The following is a 17,382-nucleotide window of genomic DNA, read 5'->3' as shown; positions in this document are numbered from 1 at the left end:
TGGTTTAATTATTATATTATTTTAGTGGGGGCTTGAGTGAACAGTTTTGAGAGTAAATTAATTTGTCGTCTTTGTTTAGTTCAGGACATGTGCCACCCTTAAATCCTTATTAAACCTGCAGTTTTAGATATTACAAAGTTTACAAATGAGTTTCATCTGGGGATAAACTGGATTAGAACAGAGTCCTATGCATCATGAAATTACCCTTTTCTTTCGTCTCAATTCAAGGACATATCCTGCCATGGAAACCCTCACTGAGCCTCACCAGCTGATCGCCACTCTAAGTTGTATGATCGGTGTGGCACGGAGCCTGGCATCCGGGGGCCAGGGGTTCCCAGAGGGCCCCACACACATGCTGCCTCTCCTCATGAGGGCTCTACCTGGGATCGATCCCAATGACTTCAGGAAGTGCATGGTGAGAGATTTATGAGAACAAGATGATGGGTATATGGTTCTGAAATGATTATAATTCAGGTTAAAGTGTAGATAGATGAATTAAAGTGTAGATTTAAAAAAAATATGTATAGGAGTATTTTAGTGGGCCTGGGTAGCTCAGCGAGTATTGACGCTGTATACCACACCTGGAGTCACAAGTTTGAATCCAGGATGTGCTGAGTGACTCCAGCCAGGTCTCCTAAGCAACCAAATTGTCCCGGTTGCTAGGGAGTGTAGAGTCACATGGGGGAACCTCCTCGTGGTCCCGATTAGTGGTTCTCACTCTCATTGGGGCACATTGTTGCAATGGTAAGTGAGGACCCAAAAGCGATATAACAAAAGAGTCTTTTAATGTCAGTTCAGGAAGCAATAATGAAAAACACAAATGTTCTCCTTCAGAGAATGACAGCGAACATAAACAACCCGCAGAGAGGGCGATGCAAACAGAAGACTTCCTAGAGAACTTCAGTAGGCGTCACAAAGTAGCGGCCGGGGGTAGCAGTGAGTGGCGACTGGCTGCTGGTCTCCCCAGGGAGGGCTAGGGTCGAGAGAAAACACTTAGCTGTATCCAGCTCCTCTCGCTGTGTCAGGCGAGCTGGACAGAATACAAATAATGGGTAGTTTGGACGGGAACAGGTAGGAAAGCCAGGCGGATGCCTACAGGACAGGAATTGGACAGCGACAAACGAGACAGTGCTTGTATTCCTTTGCGGGAGAAACTCTAGTGAGAATCCGACAAAGGAAGCAGCAAGAACAGAGAAAGAAGTAGAGAGCTAATCAGAGGAAAACGGGAACAGGTGGGAAGAGAATTAGCGAAGTATTCAGGGGAGATAAGGAACAGCTGGAGGAGGAGAAAAGAGGGAAAGGAGAAATGACCAAAGAGGGCAGCAGAGGGCGACAGAGAAAAGAGAAAGAACAGGGACAAGACATACCATGACAAAACAAAGATAAGACATAACACACGTGGTAAGTTGTGCGTGGATCGCGGAGAATAGCATGAGCCTCCACGTGCAGAATCGCCGCGGTTTCATGCACAATGTGCCACATGATAAGATGCGCACATTGACAGTCTCAGAAGTGGAGGCAACTGAGACTTGTTCTCCATCACCCGGATTGAGGTGAGTAACCGCTCCACCACGAGGACCTACTAAGTAGTGGGAATTGGCCATTCCAAATTGGGGAGAAAAGTATTTTAGTCTCCTGTAATCATACATTTTTGTAATTTATATTTGAAAGATTATTATGCTATCAGCTGTATTTTATGTATGTAGTATGCACCAATAAATCAGGGTGGTAGTGAGGAGGGTTAGGGTAGCAAACAACAAATGATGTCTGCATGTTTTCAAAGATTTGTACCATTTCTTTCAGATAACATTCCAGTTTATTGCAACTTTTGTTACACTTGTGCCATTGGTGGACTGTTCTTCTGCTGTTCAGGCAAGAGATGACCTCACACAGGTGAGAGCCTGATATCTTTTGTGCATATATTCATTCATGTGTGACTCCGTTTCAGTTCATTGCTTCTCGTTTCTCCCTACTTTTGTCTTTGTAGGTGGAAAAAGAGCTGTGTTCAGCCTCGGCAGAGTTTGAAGATTTTGTTCTTCAGTTTATTGATAGGTATAGAGATCTGTCACGTTGTCATTTGTTGTAATACATTATAGTACACATTGTGTGTATTTGTATCTGCATGTGAATCTCTTTCCCATTCTCACAATGTTTGTTTGTGTGTAGGTGTTTTGTGCTGATTGACACCAGTACTCTGGAACAGACCCGTGAGGAGATGGAGACAGAGAAAATGACTCCTCTAGAGAGTCTGGTGGAGTTGGGCCTGTCCTCAACTTTCAGCACTATCCTAACACAATGCTCTTTGAAAATATACCAGGTTAACACACACCCAAACTGTGCTACATAGAATTAAAACCTTCCTCATAACACACATTTCCATAGTCCTATGACTAAATAGTGACACCTGAATATATGTCCTTCATTTTCACAGGTGGCTCTGGAAAAGATCTTCAACTTCTCCACTACAAAAATCTTTGAGACTCACGTGGCTGGACGCATGGTGGCAGACATGTGTCGAGCTGCAGCCAAGGTCTGTGTCCTGAGCTCAACTCATGGACATCCACATCTGACACAGTCTTTCAAACGTTTGGCTAATCATTGTTTCATTCATTCTTTTCAGTGTCACCCTGCAGAGGCTCTCAAGCTTTTCGTGCCTCACTGTTGTAATGCCATATTACACATGACAGGTAAGTTTCACCTGCATGAGTGTGTGTTAATGTTAGTGTATGCGTTGTCCTTTGTGTTGCAAGTTTCTTATTAATGTACCGTGTGTTCTCAGATGAGGAGGTGTTAAATGAGGAGGAGCTGGATAAAGAACTGATGTGGAATCTCCAACTGTTGTCTGAGGTCAGTTCAGCAGATTCTAGAGCTCAAAGCAATAACCTTCTTCAAGAAAAACATAATGTCACTTTACTGTATCTAGAAATCTGTATCTAGAATCCAGAAATGTATATCTTGAAATCTATACCTAGAAATCAAGAATTCTATACCTAGAATATTTTATTCTTTAGAAATCTAGAACTCTATGTATCCACCTTTTTACTGAACGTGAAAGTGTTCCACGATTGGACTGTTTTCAGTTTCTGGCCTGCAGTGTTATCACTCGCATTAGTGCATATTCTTAGCAGGTAATGTAATATTTAAGTTAATACATTTGTAAATAATAAAATATATATAGTGCTGATACTTCGAGATGACAGTGCCTCACTTGAGTGTGTAGATGTCATGAAGCGATGGTCCAAGGTTAGTTATGTAAAGAATAATTGACGACGGACCGTTGAATTATTGAAAAATAATGCACACCCGAGGTGGTTATGCATTCACGACGTGCAGTGACGTGACCATTACACCTCGGGTGTGCATTATTTTTCAATAATTCAACGGGCCGGAGTCAATTATTCTACTTATACCACCGTTACCACACCTTAAGACATTGTTCAAGGTTTTATCTCAAGACAGTTTCTGGTTTTCGTCCCTAAATCACTCTTGTGAGTGGAACTACTTTCTTCTGCCACGGATTCAGCATCTTGCTTTGATACAGTTGGAGCATTCGTTGCTAGTTCGAAAACGTCACTTTAGAACTAGCAACGGAGAATTGCGAGGTGTGTGCTGCTTTTCTGGAGCACTTGAGTAATAACCCAGCAAACACAGAACGTTGTCTCAACGTTGCCAACCTTCAACTACCTTGGTGTCACAACATTGTTTTTTTACTGTCGTTGCGAGTCACTGATTAAAGTTGTGCTTACGTTGTAATGACTACCACTGTACAACATACTGTACACATCATTGTCCTGAAGCGTGAATATCCATTTAAATTTCAACTGACAGTTGGGCTGTCTGAAGCAGATCTGCTGTGATTCATCGAGGATATGTGAGTATTGCTTTTCATTTCTGCGTCAGCTAAATAAAATGAGTTAATATTGAAACAAAACCCAGAATTTGGGAGTTAAAATGTGTAAAATGTACAGATGTAATGTTTGAATTGTTTCATTGTTCAAATAAACGCATACCCATTTGCATTTGGGCATTATATTTTATGTGAATTTGTGAGACGTTACATATCTTAAAGCTGATATTCAGCCTTTTCTGTGTCAATTTGTAATGATTTGTTTTGTGATATTTTCAGTGGCGTGTCACAATGAGCCACATAGGTGGAAATGCAATTAAGCCAAAAAGTTGTTGTTGTAGCAAGAAATGTTATGTATGTTTGAATGAATCTTCCATTAAATAATGTGTGAAAAGGTGGAACAGAAACATAATAATTAGTCTAAATCATTAGAAAGCCAGGACTTTAATTAACACTTTAGTGTTTATAACTCAAAATGTGTTTCAAGGTCAAAGTGACACAATGACAGAGCAGGTGTCATATTTTATCCACCAAACATGAAGTGGGTTTCCATCCAACAAATTTTATGCGCATTTTAAAATTGCGCATAAGATATCTTGAATGGAATCTCTTGATATGCGAATAAACTTTCTAAACTCGCTTAAAATGTAATGCGCTAGGAGGTTCGGCTAGAGTTTTGCATTAGTTAAAATGCGCATTAAGGTGATGGAATCTGTTTATTCGCAAAACAATGATGTGTTTTGGCCATTCGTGAGTGTGCAATAGCTTGATGTGACTAGCCCACTGAAAGGTTCGACTTTGGCACACAATTCTTTGAACATAGCGCTTGTCATTCGGAAATGCTTAGCCCACAGCTGGACGATAAAGTGGGTCCTCACAATCTGCCAGAACAGTTTTGAGAGCGGGCGCTCCTAGGTATGCGGAGACTGGCGGTGCATGGGCATCACAGCTATTTCAGCCCACATTATATCAGATATTACACTTATTCTGCAGTGTCTCGTGGATGCATTTAATAAAATGAGACACTTACTCCAATCTTGCAAATAAAACTGTCCCCAAAGGAAGGAGAGGTCATTCAGCTGCTCCATTATGACGAGGCGGCTCCCTCATGATAATGCGCATTACATAGTGGATGGAAATGCACAAATAATATTTTCTTAAGTTGATTTTTTTATAAATGCGCTTTAAAAATGCTAAACATTTTGGATGGAAACCCGGTTAATGATGTTAAAAGAATGTTAAGCCAAAATTGTACATTTGCTGGGTCTTAGCTGGTCATGGTAAAATCTTTGCTCGTGCGAATAAAGCAATTAATCAGTGTTATTGTTGTTTTTGTTTTGTTTAACTCAGCAGCCCAACATTCTCAAGTTGAGGTAAGCTGGTTCAAGAATTTTAAGTCTTTTCTTAAAAACAAATTGAATAATGGATGCTAACCAGTTCTTTACTAATCCTATATATTTGATCCAAAGATGCCAGTGGACTACAGAGCAGTTATACACCGCACACATTCAGTCACACCACAGCATTTGAAAGGAAATGCTTTCATTTCAGATCACCAGATCCATCAGATTCATATCAGCAGTTACAGAAATACTCAAATCAGCCCATCTGGCACCAACAATCATGCCATGCTCCAAATCACTGAGATCACATTTTTTCCCCATTCTGATGGTTGATGTGAACATTAACTGAAGCTCCTGACCCGTATCTGCATGATTTTATGCACTGCTGTCACAAGATTGGCTTAGATAATCGCATGGATGATTGTTGGTGCCAGATGGGCTGATTTGAGTATTTCTGTAACTGCTGAACTCCTGAGATTTTAATGCACAACAGTCTCTAGAATTTACTCAGAATGGTGCCAAAAAAATACAACATCCAATGAGCGGCGGTTCTGTGGACAGACACACCTTGATGAGAGAGGTCAACAGTAACTCAGATAACCGCTCTGTTCAATTGTGGTGAGAAGAATATAATCTCAGAAAGCTATTCTGAGATGCGGGTGTGCAATGTTTTGGCAGCATGAGGGGGACCTACACAATATTAGGCAGGTGGTTTTAATGTTGTGGCTGATGATATATATATATATATATATAAAACATTTTCCTAGGATCATCATGGACATTCACTGGCAATGGAAGCATGCCAGATATTGGAAGACAGAATTGTAAGTAATGTCAAAGTTGAAGTTTACATGTAGCTCTTCCACTGTTCTTGCCATCATTTTCTGTCACTTCTGCACCCTCTTGTCCCATCAAAGGCCTAAAATATAATATAAAAAGCTGTTTAAATGTCTCAAGGTTTAGGCGCAACTAGGGTAGTGTCAGCACTATACTAATGTTGTGTATTTCTTTTTCAGCTGTCCAGGCATCAGTCAGGCTTTCTGAGTTGCCGGTAAGGAGAGGGAGACAATAACTTTAGTATTTTACGTTTTAAGGTTGTAACGTTTAACATTCTTATTACATTTTTGTATAATATGTTATAATTCATAAAGGAATATTGTGGGTTCATTTAAGATTAATCACAATGTTGATTATCGCACAAAATAATTTCTTTAAAAAAAAAAGTTCAAATCAAGGTTACAGGGGAGGTGAATGGGTTTTAGAGGTTTCAAAAGGCAGAAATGTGAAGCTTATAATTTTATAAAAGGACTTGCATTACTTTTTATATTAAAAGTTGTGTATTATTTGAGCTGTTAAATTTAAATCAACAATAATTTTTTTTATGATCGTTTTATGGTTTACTGCATTACATCATTGTGGCAACAAACTTTACACAGGAAAAATTAATAAGCAATTTTATCACGCTAAAATCATGTTAACATGCATATTGTTCACGTCTTGTGGAGAATTTCGAAATAATTTCTGTGGTTATCAACATTGTGCTACAAATGCTGTCGATTGAACCCAGAATATTCCTTTAATTTGATCTAATACTCTACATGTAGTGCAATTACAATAATTACTATACCATTGTAATATGTATTAATAAAGTTGATGACCTATGACCCTGTTGCCTGTGTTTTACTCTCCAAAGTTGAAACTGACACATGATAAAAAACAATTATTACAATATTTGTTATTTTATTTTGAGGCTTTGTGTGCGATTACTGAAAAATATTAACCATAATATATATACAAGAACAAGAAGAAATAATGGGTAATCGAGTTGTGTGTTTCAATTGCATCAGTAATAAACAAATGTGGTTGGAACATCGTCTCACGGTCACCCTGAATGTTGCCACAGCCTTCTCATGTCTTACATTTCTCGAACAATGTTGCAAACACGTCTCGAACAATGTTGCAATGATAAAAATGACGTCACTACAACGGTCCAAACATACTCCTATGGAAGTACGTGAACGCAGACGCACCTTGGTACGCAAATGTGCCAACACTCAATTCATAACCCAACGCAAGTTTGCACTGCATTCTCAGCGTTGCCGCAAGGGGCGCTTGTGCAGATTTTCTTCTTTCAATCAACAACTGCAGGGCGGACTTGGCAGCAATTTTAGTTGAATCTTTAAAAAAAATATATACGACTTTGTCCCGTCCATTAAAACGAACTTGTTTTTCATCCGTGTCTTGCCCCACTCCTCAAATATCAACTCATCTACCACATCCGGCTGCATCTGAAAACGTAGGCAGATGACTTGCTGCCTAATCAGTTAATTGTTTAATTGAGCTGTTTTGAATAAATGGAACTCTTAAGGAAACTGGTCTATATATATATTTTTAAAGTAACTTATTTTCATCCTGCCTCCATATACAGCCTCCAAAGGCAGCATTTTCCTGGTTTTGGACACATAGGCCTAGCTATAAAATACAGGTTTTGGACACCGCACAAGTTTCATGTTCACACCTAAAAAAATCTATTGCCCTCTTGTGGTCTGAGGTTTGTAACTACCAGAGCAATGCAAAAGCGCTCGCATCTGCGTTTACATACTTGCGTGATGTATGTTTCGACCTTTAGTATGTGCGTAATATGTATGCTTGTCCACGTGTGTGAGAAAAATAATTGCACACCTTAGAACGTCCATCAACCAATCAGAATCAAGCATTCAACAGACCTGTGGTATAAGTTGATTTATATCAAGTCTGTTGAATGCTTGATTCTGATTGGTTGATGGACGTTCTTAAATGTGCAATTATTTTTCAAGGAAACGCACAGCTATAAAGTAGTTCCAGGTCTTGACTGCACAACGGTTCCATATCACTGTGCCAAATTATTTCAGTTATTTCAAAGAGCCCTACAGGCTACCACAACAAAATAACCAATTAAGTAGATTGGTTGAGAACGACAAAACATTGTCTAAAATATCCTACATTTGTTTAAATACAGTTTATATATAATCTGAAATATCTGTGCGAAAAACCCTCATGCTCCCCCTCTCTCACACACTTCCCCATTCATGGACACTTATTATACATGTAAAGCACACATTTAAGGCCCAAACATACTCATGGGAGAAAAAGTCTTCATCGTAATCCTGCATCTCAGTTGGGATGAAAAAAGTTATTAAGGTTTACAAACGGGAATATAGCGACACACATTTTGACCATTTTGAAGCGATGTTACTTCTGATGAGAGCTGCAACAAAAAAAACATAATCCCAGAAGTGATCTCTGTCAGTTTATGAGTTTCTCTCTTTCGATCGCTCAAATACAAACTCACATAAACATGCAATACACATAAAAAAAACCTTGTTACTCCAGTAAGTGCTCCAGTAAAGCAGCGCAAGCTTGCTAGTTCTGAAGTGACGTTTTCGAACTAGTACGAAAGCTCAGACTGTATCAAAGCAAGATGCTGAATCCATAGCGGAAGAAAGTAGTTCCACTCACAAGAGCATTTTAGAGATGAAAACCAGAAAATGTCTTGAGATAAAACCCTGAACAATATCTTAAGGTATGGTGGTATAAACAGATGAATTGACTTTGGCCTGTTAAATTGGTGGAACATAATGCACACCGAGGTGTAACGGTATCTCCACTGCACGTCCAGACCGCATTACCACCTCAGGTGTGCATTATTTTTAAATAATTCAATGGTCCATTGTCAATTATTCCTTACAAAATTATCTACTTTGAGTTGTTTTGACAGCCAAAAACAGCACAAGTTGAGCCTGAAATAAATTTTTACTCCATCTGTATTGCTCTTTTCGGTAGTTTTTACATTGCTTCTCTACCAGAAACAGAAAACGGGCAATTAGAATCATCATGGTTCTCAGGAGTGCTGTGTGGATTTATGTATAAATATGTATCTAGAAAACTATACAAGTAAACCCAGAAATATACAGTATACCTACAAATCAATACCTGGAAATCTAGAACTCTGGAAATCTATATGCAGGAATGTAAATCTAGAAATCATCTAAATCTGTAACTAGACATTTTTTAATCTAAAACTCAACATCTATGTAGAAATATTAGACATCAGAAATCAGTATCTGTATATCTAGAACTCAAGTCTAGAAATCTGTATGCTGACATGTATGAAACCTAGAAAGCTATTCCTGGAAATTTTGAAATCTATCCCTAGAAATCTAGATCTCTTTGTCTAGAAACAAACAGTATGAAGAATTCTATTTCTAGATATCTATTCCTGATTTATCTAGAACAAGTTTAGAAACATACATGAAGAAATGTAAATCTAGAAATAATTTCCTATCATTCTTTTTCATTTATATCAAGACATTTTTAAATCTAAACTTAGAAGTCTAGAACTCTGTGTACTATAAACGTATGTAGAATTCTAGATCTACAAGTCTATACATAGATATCCAAACATCTATATCTAGAAATGTATTTCTTAGAAATGTATATCTAGATATTTTGCAGTCTTTATCTAAAAATCTATTCCTAGAAACCTAGAACATTTTATCTAGAAATCTAGTAAACTGCATCCAGAAATCTACAGTACTTCACCTTCTGCACACTTCTCTGTCTGTAGGTGACCCGTGTGGATGGTGATAAACTCTTACTCTACAGTTCTCAGCTGGTTGAGATACTTCAGTTAACTCTACACCTGAAATGTAAGCTGGGCTACAATCTGGCCTGTAAGCTGCTCTATCACATCCTGCGCTCCACCTCCCTCATCTACCCCACTGACTACTGCAGCGTTCCTGGCGGCTTCAAGCACCACACTGACAAATACCTGCCAATCAAGGTTAGTCTCCACTCTCTAGTGGAAATGAGACTGACGTTTCAGGCATTGACCCTCTCATATTGACACAAGCCTCTTCTGTGCTCAGAATAAAATAAGAAATATGATCCTGAATCAAAATGGTAATGCTGCTTGGATATTAATCATCGGAATCCACTGAGTAGTCAAGAGTGCGTTTGAAAAGGACAATCGCATTTGATGCCTTTCCCTTTTTCTTGCATGCGGCAATGTGGTCAACAAATAGAAAGACAAATTGTAGCAATATATCCAATGGCATAGAAATCACATTTGTTAATAATCAGAGTCTGGGCTGCAGTGCCATCAGCCTGGTTAACTGGCATTTTTATTATTTTTTTTGGTCACTACTCTTCTTGGAAGTGCATTTTAAGGAGTGTGTGAATGTGTACGTGTACATACAGTAGAAAAGGTTGTGTTCGTGCTCCTGTGACCGGGTATTACTTCTATCCTCTCAAATGTCTGTGAAGAGGAACAGATGAGATGATTTGGCAAATGAATGGATTAGTGGAGTGACGTCACTCTTCCCAGGCAGCATTGGTTTGCCTGAGTGCCTTTTCTGAGAACAGACGTCACACTTCCTCACTGTCTGGCGTGTTATGCTGCTAATTTGAACTTGATTCTGTTTGAGTCATGGTTAGGTTTTAAGACGAACATTCCTAAAATGATCTCTGTTTGGAAAAACACTAAGAAATACACACCCAAACACAGTTCTTGTATTGAAGCTGCATTGTAACAATTATGCACAGTGCTGTACAGATACATTGAATTGTAATCTGTATTTGAGACTAGATATTACAGTATTACAAATAATATTGCTAAATAACCATTTGTGAAAAAGTCCTGCCTTGGAAGCTGATGTTCTACTGGTTGTCCTCTTTCTTGTCTCCCATGATAGGACTGGGGTCGGACAGGGGACCTGTGCAACCTAGACATCCAATGGCACATGCCCAACACAGAGGAGAAGGAGTTTGTCTTGTACCTGTTGGATCTGTTGCTGAAGCCTGAACTCCAGCGTCTGCAAAGACACACACAGGGAGAGCAGGACATCAGCAGGTCAGACACCAGATACAAGGACATGTGATCTGAGATTTCTTTGTTTATTTCATAGACGGATAGATTTCATTTGATTTGATATATTGATCCACAAAGGAACATTCAGGAATAAAAGAACAAATGGAGGACAGCTTATTTGTTTTGTGGTGTCTCTTCAGGGATGATGTTCTGCAGAGTCTGTCCATTGTTCATCATTGTCTTTTGGGAGCCGGCAGCCTTCTGCCCCCATTGCATGGAGAACCAGTGCCTGAGCTGTGAGTCACACGCACAAAATGTGCCACAATTAAAGTATATACAAGACATAATTTACTCACCCTCATATTGTTTCATAAGCAGAGGCTCACACCAAACTCCCGTGAAAATATTTGTTTTGGTTATAACATTGTGATGTTTCTCATAAAGGATCAACAGTATGGTTCAGCTGTACGAGACAAATGTGTACACCGGAGTAGACTATGGTAGGAGAACCTCTTCTCATTTTGAAACTCTGCTCTAAAGCTGTTGTATTAAGTGATGATTAATCAATGGATTATTCATTCTCTTGCAGACCTGTCTAGAGAGAACTACAGAGAAGACATCTATAAGGCGATTAGACCTCTACTGCGTAAGGACACACTTCAACTTTACAAATGTTACAAACTCAAGTCCTAGTCTTAGACTAGTACCTCAACTTAAATTCAAATCTTTTGTAATTCTAACTGTAGGTTTAATGCAGAAGTTTATATTCTTTCAGGATATATTTACAGTAGAATCTTTTTCATTTGTCTGATGTCATCTCCATAGATCACACACTAGAACATTCAGAAGATGACACCAAATCCCTTTTCTCGATTATTAAGGTAAACGGCATTTATGTCAGGTTTTCTCCAGCAAATGTCAAGCTCTCTTTTGTGTGAGTGTGTACAGTACATGTATGACTGTTTTCTCTCCATAGATCATCAATGACCTCCTCCACTTTAAAGGCTCTCACAAACATGAGTTTGATTCTCGCTGGAAAAGTTTCAGCCTGGTCAAAAAGTCCATGGAGAACATGGTGAGGCGCTCTAGGAAAAACAGCTGTTTACTTTGTGTTCTCATGTTTTCTATTTAGCATATAGTTGACTCTTTTTCTCACACACTTTCTAGCTTCATGGCAGTAAACAGCACATTAGAGCTCTGCTCATAGACAGAGTCATGCTGCAACATGAGGTAACTGTATAATAATAACATTTGTATATATCATTTGGGTGAATCTCACGAAACCCTGTCAAGAACTTGTCCCGATCATATTTCACCCCAAATCAAAAGAACTTCTTAATTTGTAAGTATTTATATACCAAAGTACTATTTTTTGTACTCTGTTTAATTTATGTTTATTTCATTTAAAGCTACACTATGTAACGTTTTGCCTTCTAGCAGTTCAAAAGATTAAACTGCATGCGTCTTGCAGAAGAACATTGTTTTGGTTATTGTTCGGCTCTGCGCAGATGAATGCGGTTAGAGGCGTTGGTGTACACAAGGATACAGGACATTTTATCAGAGCGAATTGACAAATAAATAACGAAAGAAAGGAAAATAAGAATATCCGAAAACATGTCATCTGAGCAGATAAGTGCCATATCTTATGCTGTTGTTTTGACTTATTGGAAACCTTGATGTTTTGAAGTAAATGACTTAGTAAATGATAGTAAAACCTGAACTGTTTGACGTTGTGGGGACATTTTGTCAGTCCCCATGAGGAAAACAGCTTATAAATCATACAAAATTAGGTTTTTTGAAAAATGTAAAAATGCAGAACGTTTTCTGTGAGGGTTAGGTTTAGGTTTAGGGTTAGGGTTAGAAAAAAGCCATCTCTGTGTCGCTTTTGAATACATTCAGATCTCAGAGTTGTCGCCACCTCTGAAAAGCCAAGCCGATGTTGATTTGGGTTTTATTACGGACTCTGTTGCTTTCCCTTTTTGCTTGTAGACTCTGCTCTGTTCGGGGTTTCTTTGTTTTTACAACCGGTGATTCCCCGCAGGTTAGCCGTTTTGATTGATCCATGGTCAATTTTCTCATTCGTTGTGACAACAAACTTTCAGCTTCAGAGACTCCCACACACGCGCTACAGTAGCCGAAGCTTGTTTTCTCTGTGTATGGATATGACGTCAACACATACGGGCGAATGACGTATGTATGCGATTTCCCGCTTTTGAATTTTGGGTGTAATGAGACCCGGACATACAGTATTTTAGTGAGATTCACCCTTTTATTTGATATTTGACATCATTTGGACAGTTTTTCATACAAGGGTGTGTCTCACCCTCACATTCTGAGAACATTCCAAAGAGTTTTCAGGCTCTCAGTTGTTCTTGATCATTTGATTTCAGCTGTTGATGGATGTGTTTTGTGCATGTTTTAGCTAAGAAATTTGACCATGGAGGGCTGTGACTACATGACAATTCACCAGGACCTCATGAATGATTTGCTTAGACTGTCCACCAGCAGGTACAGTCAGGTATGATAAGGTCATAAACACACACATGCATTTATTCACACAAAAATATGTAAAAGGGCATTAAAGGAATAGTTCACCCAAAAATTACGTTTACTCACCCTCATACCATCCCAGATGTGTATGACTTCTGCAGAACACAATTTATGCCTTTTAGAAGAACAATCAGCTCTGTATGTTCAAACAATGCAAGTGAATAGGTGCCTAAATTGTGATGCTCCAAAAAGCACATAAAGGCATCATAAAAGTAATCCATGCAACTCCAGTGTTTTAACCTCTTACGCTCTGCAGGATTGTTTTGGGCTGCCACCTGAAATTTTTCACACTCAAATTTAAAATCTCCCTGTTCACACATACAGTGGACTAATTTCTAATTGTCTCATTTTACAGATAACCCCCAAAATTTTAAGAAATTATTGCAATAATTAATACAAAAACATTGTATATGTTTACAATTTTATGATAAACATATATATGCACTACCGTTCAAAAGGTTAGGGTCACTTACTCATTCTGTATTTTTGTTTTATAAATTTTTTCACATTTTAGAATAATAGTAAAGTCATCACAACTGTGGACTAATAGAAATGGAATTATGGGAATTATGTTGTAACTAAAAAATTCTAAATAAAATAAAAACTGTGTTATATTTTAGCATCTTCAAAGTGGCCACACTTAATGTTATTTGTCTAGTTTTTGCAGAAACTTACTCATTGGCATTTTCTCAACCAACTTCTTGAGGTATCACCCTGGGATACATTTAAACAGTATTGAAGGAGTTCTGATCTATGTTGGGCACTTAGTGGCTGCTTTTCTTTATTATTCGGTCCAAGTCATCCATTTCAAAATCTTTTTTTTTTTAAATAAAATTTTAGTTTTGTAATTAAATGAATAAATATGGTGGCACAATTATAATTTTGTCTACAAAACCAATTTCAAACATTTAAGCATACGCCTTCAGATCAAAAGGTTTTTTTAGATCATGAGAAACATTTCAGTCATGTGACCCTAAACTTTTGAACAGTAGTCTATATTTTTAAATACAAATTTTTTTTATGTCAAAAGTTTTAAAGCATGCCGTTTCAGTTCTGTGTCCTCAATTTTCAATCAAAAAGTATTTTTGTATTCCACTGGATGGCTGCAACTATAAAAAAACGAATTGTCCTCTATCACCTTCCGTCACATTATACTGATTTGAAATGTAAACCTCACCCATAGACATCAAGTCTTTTTTGAAGTGCTGAGAGCTTCCTCACTGTTTTGATGAATATATTGTCTATGTTGACTAGAAGCCCAATCTAGGTGTCATTTTAAAGCAGAGAATTCCAGCTTTACATTGATGTGGAACATTTCATCTTCTATATATGAACCAATTTTGCTGATGATTTGTTTCTCATACTTTTTCTACTGGAATTTTGTTCTAAACTTGTATAACACACCATTGGATTATTCACACAAGCAAGCTAACAAACAAGTAAAAAATTAAATTCTTTAACTCTTTAAAGCTAACAACCCAAGGTAAGTTTTGATGTCAAGGTACTGTTTGAGGCTATTTGTGGCTTACAGTGGTCAGCAAAGAAAATAGATTTATTTGCATTTTATGTCTTACCAAAATAAAATATGGATTACTTTTATGCTGCCTTTAGGTGATTTTTGGAGCATCAACATTTTGGCACCCATTCACTTGCATTTTATGGACCAAAAGAGCTGAGAAATTCTTCATTTTAGTTCAGCAGATGAAAGAAAGTCATACACATCTGGGATGGCATGAGGGTGAGACAATTCATTTTTGGGTGAACTGTTCCTTTAATAAAGGGCGTCTCTCTCACCTTAGGTGAGGGGTAAAGCTCAGAACGTGCTGTTTACTGCTTTGGGAACCTACAACTTCTGCTGTAGAGACATCATACCAGCTGTGCTAAAGTATCTGGACCCAAACCGCACTGATGTCACCCAGCAGCAATTCAAAGTAAGTATCACATATCGTTTACAATGAATACACAACCAAAGAAAAGACAATTCTACTATTATGACACAAAACGTCTATTGGCCATCATACGGGAACATATTTCGTTTTTTGTCTGTTGCCCATTTTTTGATTTACAATAAACCATGTCTTCTTTTTTTCACCCCCTTTTCTCCTTCTCTCATTCCCCACTTTTTTCAGGGTGCCTTGTACTGTCTGTTGGGGAGCAACTCTGGGATATGTCTGGCTAACCTGCAGTACTGGGATTGCATTGCTGTGACATGGCCCGCCATTGTGCATTCTGGCATGAGCCCCTCCATGTCTCTAGAGAAACCTTCAGTCGTCCGGCTCTTCGATGACCTGGCTGACAAAATCCACCGCCAGTACGAGACTATCGGCATTGACTTTTCTGTAAGTTCAGCCAGTAAAATTCACCTAAGCAAATGAGGAATATTTAAGCTGAAGTGCACTAGACCAAATAGTTGGGATGTGCAAAGTGATTAATTTCACTGACGTTTAAACTACAATTTTGAAGTCGACTAGTCTAAAAAGAAACCAGCCTTCAGAAATCAGTCAAATAGATTTGTTTATGCGACCTGTTTAAAATAAATCATCTATTCCAAATCTGACGCTAAATTCATTGAAATTTGAAAAGGGGCATTTATCTGCGACATGCTCGCCTTGCATTGTCATTGTACATTAAATATAGAACATGACACAATTCACTGAATCAATGTTAGCAAACATTTAACAGGCATATTTATTGAATACAATTGAATGAATAGTGCAGGACCAATAGAGCAACCCAGCCTGTTCTAAACGGAATTCACCAAGTAAAAGTTACTTAACATATTAAAACAATCATGACATTGTTGAAAATAATTAACAGGTAGGCTAAGCCAATTCCACGAGAGAGATAATATGTGCTGAAAAGTTGCATGAATTTCACAACGTGTTGTCCTGCATTAGCTATTGATCTAATATGACAGCTGTTCGGTAAAGAGCATTAACCAATTTCAGTTACGTAGAAGAAAAAAACAAAGTAGCTATAGGATAGAATATAATAGGCCTGTGATGTAGCCTATGCACATGACGTGCACACAGAATAAAATATAGGTGCTGTCGGCACCTCATTGAAAATAGTCTTCTTAATCAGCAGATTTAAAAAATGTCATACCTAGATGTGGCAGGAAGGAGGGTGGGGCCGGGTTGTAATTCTACACACCCGGTCCCTTATCAGGCTAATTAAGCCTCCGAGAGGGACCGAGTGTGTAGAATTACGACCTGGCCCTGCCCTCCGCCCTGCCACACTAGCCTAAAACAGTCATTTTCTAGGCTACTTACTCAAAATCTACTTGCCGCACCACCACCGAAGGGATTTCACAGCTACTTTGCTGAGTTTGCTTGTCTGGGCGAGAGGACATTTTCCTGCATGCGCTGTGAGTGAGAGAGGGAAGAAGCACGCGTTGCCTGAGGTAAAATTAAACTTTTTTCAAATTATATTTGTATTATTAATTCTATTTAAAATATCTCCACTTTTTTCTCCCCAATGTGGCATGCCCAATTCCCAGTGTGCTCTAGGTCCTCGTGGTGGCGTAGTGACTCGCCACAACAAAATGGCACCGATATATGCAGAAAAGGACAGCGAACAGATTTTAGGAAAAACATTTTATTTTTATTTTTTTATAGAATTCCTTACTCATTTGTCGCCATGGAAATAGCCATAGAAGCTGGCATGGTGTTAAAAACAAACAAACAAACCAAATAGAATGGCAAAAAACAATGACCGTTCAAACATCATGGTGTCTCTGCATAAGCTGGAATGTGGGAAGGATTTTAATAACCAAAAAATCAAACACTTAAGCT

General features: G+C 38.3%; 1 protein-coding gene across 4 annotated transcripts in view; it reads left to right on the top strand.

Annotated features, from left to right (window-relative positions):
• The window catches only part of LOC127617651 (proteasome activator complex subunit 4A), a 47,829-nt gene that overhangs the window by 14,322 nt on the left and 16,125 nt on the right, over positions 1-17,382 (top strand). For all 4 annotated transcript variants that reach the window (XM_052089672.1, XM_052089671.1, XM_052089674.1 and 1 more), the window contains 18 exons: positions 229-415; positions 1,804-1,893; positions 1,988-2,052; positions 2,167-2,317; positions 2,432-2,530; positions 2,621-2,687; positions 2,780-2,847; positions 9,797-10,012; positions 10,923-11,080; positions 11,239-11,334; positions 11,483-11,538; positions 11,628-11,684; positions 11,864-11,919; positions 12,015-12,113; positions 12,206-12,268; positions 13,461-13,556; positions 15,388-15,519; positions 15,718-15,927. In XM_052089672.1, coding sequence (XP_051945632.1) covers positions 229-415; positions 1,804-1,893; positions 1,988-2,052; positions 2,167-2,317; positions 2,432-2,530; positions 2,621-2,687; positions 2,780-2,847; positions 9,797-10,012; positions 10,923-11,080; positions 11,239-11,334; positions 11,483-11,538; positions 11,628-11,684; positions 11,864-11,919; positions 12,015-12,113; positions 12,206-12,268; positions 13,461-13,556; positions 15,388-15,519; positions 15,718-15,927 — 1,966 coding nt within the window. The remainder of the gene's footprint in view (positions 1-228; positions 416-1,803; positions 1,894-1,987; positions 2,053-2,166; positions 2,318-2,431; positions 2,531-2,620; positions 2,688-2,779; positions 2,848-9,796; positions 10,013-10,922; positions 11,081-11,238; positions 11,335-11,482; positions 11,539-11,627; positions 11,685-11,863; positions 11,920-12,014; positions 12,114-12,205; positions 12,269-13,460; positions 13,557-15,387; positions 15,520-15,717; positions 15,928-17,382) is intronic.

This window comes from Xyrauchen texanus, chromosome 24 (assembly GCF_025860055.1).
Source record: "Xyrauchen texanus isolate HMW12.3.18 chromosome 24, RBS_HiC_50CHRs, whole genome shotgun sequence".
Classification (NCBI taxonomy): Eukaryota; Metazoa; Chordata; class Actinopteri; order Cypriniformes; family Catostomidae; genus Xyrauchen; species Xyrauchen texanus.
The sequence above is the reverse complement of the archived record's forward strand: the minus strand, read 5'-3'. Positions and strand labels throughout refer to the sequence as shown.